This window comes from Chiloscyllium plagiosum, chromosome 5 (genome assembly GCF_004010195.1).
Source record: "Chiloscyllium plagiosum isolate BGI_BamShark_2017 chromosome 5, ASM401019v2, whole genome shotgun sequence".
NCBI lineage: Eukaryota > Metazoa > Chordata > Chondrichthyes > Orectolobiformes > Hemiscylliidae > Chiloscyllium > Chiloscyllium plagiosum.
The window spans coordinates 120,303,312-120,312,971 of record NC_057714.1 but is presented as its reverse complement, the minus strand read 5'-3'; the positions used below and the strand labels follow the sequence as shown (position 1 = coordinate 120,312,971).

At 44.5% G+C, this 9,660-nt stretch overlaps 1 protein-coding gene across 2 annotated transcripts in view; it reads left to right on the top strand.

Moving 5' to 3' along the window:
• The window catches only part of cpsf1 (cleavage and polyadenylation specific factor 1), a 161,230-nt gene that overhangs the window by 139,282 nt on the left and 12,288 nt on the right, over positions 1-9,660 (top strand). For both annotated transcript variants that reach the window (XM_043690937.1, XM_043690935.1), the window contains one exon: positions 921-968. In XM_043690937.1, coding sequence (XP_043546872.1) covers positions 921-968 — 48 coding nt within the window. The remainder of the gene's footprint in view (positions 1-920; positions 969-9,660) is intronic.

Here is a 9,660-nt window from a genome sequence, read left to right as displayed (position 1 = left end):
CCTCACCCTAGGCCCCCCCCCCTCCTTTTTTGAAGTCCTCTTGTTTTGATCATTTTGATTTGAAGAAGTTCCAAGACAATGCGTCATCTTGTAAAACAATAATAACTGCTCCAAGAATTTGAGGACGTCAGCTCCAACACTGAAAATACCTCCAAAATAAACAGGAGCAGCTCTGACCGCCACATTATCTCCCGTCCTCCATCTTGGATTGCCCAGAATTCACAAGTCAGGATGATGTGCGGCTTGGAGGGGAACCTGTAGATAGAGATGTTCCCATGTATCTGCTGCCCGTGTCCTCCTACTTAGAAGTTAACATCACTAACTCCCCCATTATCGGCATCATGGGGGTTTACCATTAACTAGAAGCTGATCTGGACTCACCATATAAATACAGTGGTGAAAAGAACCATCCAAAAGATAGGAATACTGTAGTGAGTAACCCATCTCCTTACTCCCCAAAGCCTGTGTGTTGTTGAGAAGACGCAAGTCAGGAGTGTGGTAGAATACTCCCCTGTTGCCTGGCTGGGTACAATTCCAACAACACACAAGCTTGACACCACCCAGGACAGGTGCTACACCCACAGGAATCCGCTCCCTCCACCACTTAGTAGCAGCAAAATGTACTATCTGCATGTTTCCCTCTGACCCACTCATCATCCTTCAGTTCATCATCCCTTCAGTGCTGTAGTGTCACAATCCTTAAAATCCCTCCCTACTGGCATTGTGGGTCTACTCACTGCACGTGGACTGCAGCAGTTCAGGAAGGCAGCTCTCGACCACCACCTCGTGGAAGATGAATGCTGACTGGTTAATGTCACCCCATCGAAAAGTAGCTATACAGGTTTTAAGAATTTGTGATATATTTGCATTTCTCTCTCTGAGGAACTGACCCTATATTTTTTCTTTGACTTTAATTTCAGTGTCTGACCGTGAGAAGAATCTCCTAGTGTATATGTATCAGCCAGAAGGTATGAATAAGTCCTTATTCCTCACTTTTTTAAAAAATTTCTCTCTTTTTCTCCGTCCTTGATCTATAAAGATACCATTGGCTAGTTTTGAAATATGACCTTCTGAAAATAATTTTAATACACACTGCAAATTGAATTGTTTCCTCTGTTATTGTATAATATACTCTTCTTTGGACTTAGTCCTTTCTCCTTGATCTCTGGGTTTCCCATGAATGCTGTCTATAATTGGGTTAAAGTTTGGAATTTTCATCTGTATCTGACCTAAAGCGTTAGTATATCTGAAAAAACTCTCTCCCAGCAGCGCACAGATCTTGTAAAACATTTTCTGTTAGAATGGTGACCACATATCAGAATGTACTGCTACTTCATTGGTGGTGAAACACAGTGGGACCATTTAGATTGTGGAAGATGTTAGTTGACAATCTGAGGCTTTGTAACCAGCTAGCAGTTCTCTTTTAAAGTGGCCATAGATTCCTTTAGAGAATGAAGCTTGGGAAATAACGATGGGCAATCAGGAAATAGCAGAAAAGTTGAATAATTAGGGACCTAGATTCAGTTTCAGCCTTGGACATCTGTGTGAGTGGAGATCGCACATTCTCCCTGTGTTTGCTTGGATTTCTGTTGGATGTTCCGGTTTCTTCCCACAGTTCAAAGATGTGCAAGTTAGGTTGATTGGTCATGCTAAATTACCCTGTAGTGTCCAGTGATGTGCGTGCTGCGTGGGTTAACTATGGTAAATATGGGTTTGCAGGGATAGGGTAGGATGCACTTTGGAGGGTCAGTGTAGTTTTGATGGGCTGAATGGCCTCCGTCTGTACTGTAGGGATTCTATGAAATACTTCACCTTACTCTTCACAGTAGAAAGCATTAATACCTTTCCAAAATGACTAAATGATTCAAGGGCAAAATGAGGAGAGGAAACAAGTTAGTTATTACCAGAGAAGAAGTGGTAGGGAAATTAATGGAGTTAAAGACCAATATTTCTCCTGAATGTTAGTGGATGTATCTGAGGATATTAGAGGAAGTAGCTACAGAGATAGTGGGATGCAATGGTCATAATCTCAAGAATCCTTAGATTCTGGAAAAGTGCCAGAGGATTTTATTTTACTTTGAAAGTGAAGGAGACACAAAACAAGTCACTCTCGAACTGTAAGGTTCATATCTGTTATTGATAAAATGTTAGAGTCATTTATAAAGGATATAATAGAGCATGATATAATCAAGCAGGGTTAGCATGGCTTCATGAAGAGGAAATTGTTTTGCTGTTCATCTCAAAATGACCTCCCATCTTCCAACATTTGACTTCACATTGTTATCCATCTACCAGACCCTTACCCACTCCCTTAACCGATCTATATCCCTCTGCACACTTTTCTCTACCACTCATGTTAGTTTCACGCTACACTTGGTCCCAACTCTAAATCATCAATGTGAATTGTAAACAATTACAGTCCCAACACTGATCCCTGACGCACACCACTAGTCACTGATTGCCAACCAGAAAAATCATATATTGTTCTATGCGCTATATTGTTCTATGTTTATGTCATTGATCTTTGTCATTGTTGACAGGAGTAGTTCAGTCCTCGATGTTGCACCGACCTAATCTGAGCCCATAACCCTACACTATCCCGTCATCATCCATATGCTTATCCAAGGACTGTTTAGATGTCCCTAATGTGGCTGAGTTAACTACATTAGCAAGTAGGGCATTCCACGCCCTTACCACACTGAGTAAAAGAACCTACCTCTGATATTTGTCTTAAATATATCACCCCTCAATTTGTAATTATGTCCCTTTGTGCAAGCAGATGTCATCATCCTAAGAAAAAGACACTCTCTGTCCACCCTATCTAATCCTCTGATCATCTTGTATGTCTCTGTTAAATCCCCTCTTAGCTGCCTTCTCTCCAGTGAGAACAGACCCAAGTACCACAGCCTCTCCTCATAAGATCTTCCCTCCAGACCATGCAACATGCTGGTAAATCTCCTCTGCACCTTTTCCACTGCTTCCACATCCTTCCTGTAATGGCGCGACTAGAACTGCACGCAATACTCCAAGTGAGGCTGCACTAGCGTTTTGTACAGTTGCAGCATGACACCATAGCTCCAGAACTCAATCCCTCTACCAATAAAACCAGAACTGTACACAATATTCCAAGTGTGGCCGCACCAGCATTTTGTATAGTTGTCAATGATATTGCAGCTCCGAACTCAATCCCTCTATGAATGAAACCTAACACACTGTATGCCGCCTTAACGGCACTATCAACCTGGGTGGCAACTTTCAGGGATCTATGTACATGGACACCAAGATCCCTCTGCACATCCAGACTGCTAAGAATCTTTCCATTGACCCAGTATTCTGCCTTCCTGTTATTCTTCCCAAAGTGAATTACCTCACATTTAGCTGCATTGAACTCCATTTGCTACCTTTCAGCCCAATTCTGTAGTTTATCCAAGTCCCCCTGCAGCCTGCAACATTCTTCCACACTGTCCACTAATCCACCAACTTGAGTATCATCTGCAAACGTACTAATCCATCCACCTATGCCTGCGTCCAAGTCATTTATAAAAATGACAAACAGCAGTGGTCCCAAAACAGATCCTTGTGGCACACCACTAGTAACCAGACTCCAGGATGAATATTTTCCATCAACCACCACTCGCTGCCTTTTTACAGAAAGCCAGTTTCAAATCCATACTGTTAAATCACCTTTAGTCCCGTGCCTCCACATTTTCTCCAACAGCCTTTCATTTGGAACCTTATCAAAGGCTTTACTGAAGTCCATGTATACCAAGTCAACTGCCCTACCCTCATCTACATGCTTGGTCACCTTCTCAAAAAACTCAATGAGGTTTGTGAGACACGACCTCCCTTGACAAAACCATGTTGACTATCTGAAATCAAATTGTTGCTTGCTAGATGATTATAAATCCTATCTCTTATAGTCCTTTCCAAACCTTTTCCTACAGCAGACGGAAAGCTCATTGGTTGAGAATTACCTGGGTCATCTCTACTGCCCTCCTTGAACAAGGGCACAACATTTGTAATCCTCCAGTCCTCTGGTACTAAACCTGTAGACAATGACGACTCAAAATTCAAGGCCAAAGGCTCGTTCAATTCCTCCCTAGCTACCCAGAGACTTCTCAGGATAATCTCATCCGGCCCAGAGGACTTATCTGCTTTCACACCTTCTAGAATTGATAGCACCTCTTCTTACTAACCTCAATCCTTTCAAATCTAATAGCCTGTATCTCAGTCTTCTCCTCTACAATATTCTCTCCTTTTCTTGAGTGAAAGCAGATGAGAAATACTCGTTTAGTACCTCTCTGATCTCCACAGGGTCCACGCACACAACTTCCCACTTCTGTCTTTGACAGGCCTATTCCTACCCTAGTCATCCTTTTATTCCTCACATATCTATAGAAAGCTTTAGGGTTCTCCTTTATTCTACCTGCTAAAGACTGCTCATGTCCTCTCCCTGCTCTTCTTAACTCTCTCTCTCTCTCTCAATCCTTCCTAGTTACTCTGTAACTTTCCATCACCTCAGCTGAACCATCTCGCCTCAATGTCACATAAGCCTCCCTCTTCTGCTTAACGAGTAGTACAATTTCTTTAGTTAACCACAGTCCCATTAACTTATCACTACCTCCCTGCCTGACAGGGACATTTCTATCAAAGACACACAATATCTGTTCCTTGAACCAGCTCCACATTTCGATTGTCCCCATTTCCTGCGTTTTGCTGCTCTTTCTATGCCTCCTAAGTTTTGCCTAATCGCATTATAATTGCCCTTGCCCCACCTATAACTCTTGCCCTGTGGCACGTACCTATCCCTTTCCATTGTGAAATTAAATGTAACCAAATTCTGGTCACTTTCTCCAAAGTGCTCACCTACCACTAAATCATACACCTGGCCTGGTTCATTACCAAGCACCAGATCTAGTGTGGCCTCCCCTCTTGTCAGCCCTTCGACATACTGTGTCAGCAACCCCTCCTGTACACCTCTGACAAAAAGTGATCATAGAAAAGTACAGCTCAGAACAGGCCTTTTGGCCCACTATGTTGTGCCGAGGTTTAATCCTAATGTAAAATAAAATAACTTAACCTACGCACCCCTCAACTCACTGCTATCTATGTGCATGTCCAGCAGTCATTTAAATGTCCCTAATGACTCTGCTTCCACCATTACTGCTGGCAATGCATTCCATGCATTCACAACTCTGTGTAAAGAACCTTCTGCTAAAATCCCCTCTATAGTTTTACGATATTAGAAGAAAGGTATGACCCCTCGTGCCAGTCAGTCCTGCCCTGGGGAAATGTCTCTGGCTATTGACTTTATCCATGTGTCCTATCACCTTGTACACCTCGATCAGGCCACCTCTCTTCCTCCTCCTCCTCTCCAGAGAGAAAAGTCAGGGATTAGTCAACCCCTCTTCCTAAGGTAAGCCCTCCAGTCCAGGGAGCATCCTGGTAAGCCATCTTTGCACCCTCTTCAAAGCCTCTGTATCTTTCTTATAGTAGGACAACCAGAACTGGACACAGTATTCCAAATGTGGTCTCACCAGGGACTTGTAGAGCTGTAGCAAAATCTTGTGGCTCTTAAACTCGATCCCCCTGTTAATGAAAGCCAAAATACCATATGCTTTCTTATCAGCCCTATCCACTTGGGTGGCAACTTTGAGGGATCTATGCACTTGAACACCAAGATCCCTCTGATCCTCCACACTGCCAAGAATCCTGTCTTTAATCCTATATTCAGCATTCGAGATCAACCTTCCAAAATGCATCACTTCGCATTTATCCAGGTTGAACTCCATCTGCCATTTCTCAGCCCAGTTCTGCATCCTGTCTATGTCACGCTGCAGCCTACAATAGCCCTCGATACTATCAACGGCACCTCCAACCTTTGTGTCATCTACAAATTTGCTAACCCACCCCTCAACCTCCTCATCCAAGTCTTTTATAAAAACTACAAAGAGCAGAGACCCGAGAACACAGTCCTGCAGGACCCCACTCAACATTGACCTCCAGGCAGAATACTTTCCATCTACAACCATTCTCTCCCTTCTGTCAGGCAGACAATTCTGAATCCAGATAGCCAAATCTCCCTGCATCCCATACTTCCTGACTTTATGAATGAGCCTACCATGGGGAACCTTATCAAAAGCCTTGCTGAAATCCGTATACACCACATCGACTGCTTGACTTGTCACCTCCTCAAAGAACTTAATTAGATTTGAGGCATGACCTGCCCCTCTCAAAGCTGTACTGAGTGCCTTTAATCACGTATGTTGTTCCAAATAGTCATAAATTCTATCCCTCGGAATTCTTTCCAAAACCTTGCTGACTACAGATGTAAGTCTGACTGGTCTGCAATTGCCAGGAATTTCCCTATGACCTTTCTTGAAAAGAGGAACAACACTTGCCTCCCTCCAATCCTCCGGTACAACTCCCACGGAGTGTGAGGAAGCAAAGATCTTCGCCAGCGGCTTAGCAACCTCCTTCTCGCTTCCTGGGATAAATCTGGTCTGGCCCTGGGGATTTTTCAATCTTAATGTTTGCCAAAATTTCCAGCACATCAACTTCATCAATCTTGATCTGTTCAAGCCTGTTTCCTAGCTCCTCAAAGTTCTCATTCACAACAAGGTCCCTTTCCTTAGTGAAAACCGAAGCCAAAAACTCATTTAGGGCTTCCCCTATCTGCTCAGACTCCACACACAAGTTCCCTTCGCTATTCCTGATCGGCCCTACCTTCTCCCCGATCATTCTCTTATTCCTCACGTATGAGTAAAATGCCTTTGGGTTCTCCCTAATCCTTCCTGCCAAGCCTTTCTCGTGCCCCCTCCTGGCCTCCTCAGTCCATTTCTGAGCTCCTTTCTAGCAAGCCTGTAATCCTGTAAAGCTGTGCTAGTACCTTGCTTCCTCCACCTTGTGTAAGCTGCCTTCTTCCTTTTGATGAGAAGCTCCACTGTTCTCGTCATCCAAGGTTCCTTAATCTTACCCCTTCTTACCTGTCTCGGAGGAACAAATTTGTGCATCACTCGCAACAACTGTTCTTTAAACACTTTTCACATGTCTGCTGTGCCCTTTCTCTAGAACAATTCCTCCCAGTCTGTAGTTCCCAACTCCTGTCTGATAGCGTCATAATTTCCTTTTCTCTAAATAAATATCCTCTCTTGGTAACTGCTCCTTTCCCTCTCCCAAGGAATATGGTAAATGTGAGGCAGTTGTCATCACTGTCACCAAAGTGTTCCCCCACTGTGAAATCTGACACCTGTCCTGGCTCAGTGCTGAGCACCAAATCCAAAATGGCCTCTCCCCTTGTCAGCCTTTCTACATACTGAGTAAGGAAACCCTCCTGAACACACCTGACAAAAATGGCTCTGTCCAAATCATCTGCACTAAGGAGGTTCCAGTCAATATTGGGGAAAGTTGAAGTCACCCATAACAACAACCCTGCAACTTCTGCATTTTTCCAAAATCTGCCAGCTTATGAGTTCTTCAATTTCCCTACTGCTATTAGGGGGTCTGTGAAAAAAACCCCAATGAGGTGGCTGCTCCCTTGCTGTTCCTAACTTCCACCCATACTGACTCAGTAGACAAACCTTCCTCAACAACCTTCGTTTCTGTAGTTGTGATGCACTCTCTGATTAGCAATGCTACACCCCCCCTCCTCTTTTATCCACCCTTCTTGTTCTTTTTAAATGTTCTAAACCCTGGAACATCTAGCAACCATTCCTGCCCCTGTGAAACCCATGTCTCCATTATGGCCACAACATCATAGCCCCAAGTACTGATCCATGCTATAAGTTCATCACTCTTATTTCTGCCACCCCTTGCGTTAAAGCAGACACGCTTTAACTGATCCCTCTGTTTCATCATGTGAGAAACCTTCCCGATAGATTCACTACATCCTGTCACTTGCCCCTTCTCAGATATGTAGCTCTGATTCCCACCCCCCTGCCAAACTAGTTTAAACCCTCCCGAACCACATGAACAAATCTCCCACCCAGGACATTTGTGCCTCTCCAGTTCAGGTGCAACTCGTCCTTCATGTATACGTCCCACCTTCCCCAGACAGCATCACAATGGTCTCGGTATCTGAAGCCCTACCTCCTGCACCAGCCACAGGTTAAGCTGCATTCCCTGACTGTTCCTCACCTCTGAATTGTGGCACCAGTAGCAAACCTGTCGGAACCATCCGATGACTGGAAATGCTATAACTCCAGTACAATGTTGGGGAAGTTAAAGTCCCATAATGACCACCCTGTTCCTTTTACTCCTCCCCCGAATCGATTTGCCAATCCTCTCCTCCACATCCCTGTCATTGTGACCTCTCCTCTCTTGATTCTAACCTCAGCCCATACTACTTAAGTAGACAAGTCCTCGTCAAAAGTTCTTTTAGCCACTGTTATACACTGTTGACTAACAAAGCCACACCTTCCCCCTCTTTTATTGCCTTCCCTGATCTTATTGAAAGATTTAAACCCTGGAACCTGCAACATCCATTCCTGACCCTGCTTTATCCATGTTTCCAAAATGGCCACAACATCGAAGTCCCAGGTACCTATCCATGCTGCAAGCTCACCTACCTTATTTCGGACATTTCTGGCGTTGAAGTAGACACATTTCAAACCAGCTTGCTGTCTGCCAGCACATTCCTCTGAGCGTGAAATCCTGTCCCTGTCCTTCCTACCCTGATCCTCCTGTGTACTGGAACTACACCTCAGGTTCCCACCCTCCGCTGAGCTAGTTTAAACCCACCCGCATAGCACTAGCAAACTTCCCACCCAGGATATTAGTACCCCTGTGGTTCAAGTGAAGACTGTTTGTAGAGGTCCTATCTTCCCCAGAATGACCCCCAATTACCCATGTACCTGAAACCCTCCCACCTGCACCATCCCTGCACAAAAAAGGAGATTGAGCGGGGACTTGATTGAGGTTTACAAAATCATGAAGGGTATAGACAGGGTAGATAGAAATAAGCTTTTTTCCCCAGGGTGAAGGATTCAATAACGAGCAGTTATGCTTTCAAGGTGAGAGGTGAAACATTTAAGGGGGATACACGTGGCAAGTACTTCACACACAGGGTGGTGGGTGTCTGGAACGCTTTGCCAGCAGAGATAGTAGAGGAAGGCACGATAGATTCACTTAACTTGCGTCTGGACAGATGCATGAGTAGGTGGGGAGCAGAGGCATACAGATGCTTAGGAATTGGGCGACAGGTTTAGACAGTAGATTTGGATCGGCTCAGGCTTGGAGGGCTGAAGGACCTGTTCCTGGGCTGTAAGTTTTCTTTGTTCTAGAACAACTGTTTGTTCTCGCTCTCCGCTTCCATCCTAGCTCCCTGAAATCCTGCCTTGCGTCTCTATCCCTCTTTCAACCTATGTCATTGGTATCTATGTGGACCATGACATGGGGCTAGTCACCTTCTCCCTTCAGGACCCCAAAGACACCATTCGAGACATCATGGACCCTAGCGCCTGAGAGACAACACACCAACCATGAAGCAGGGCTGCTGGGCCCAAAATGTTAAGTCTGATTCCTCTCCACAGATGCTGCCAGATATTCTGAGCTCTGCCAGAAGTTTCTGTTTCTGTTTATGAAAAATATACTGTCATTGGAGGCAGTCCAGAGAAAGTTCAGCAGGTTGATATAAGGAAAGGTTGAGTAGATTGGATCTGT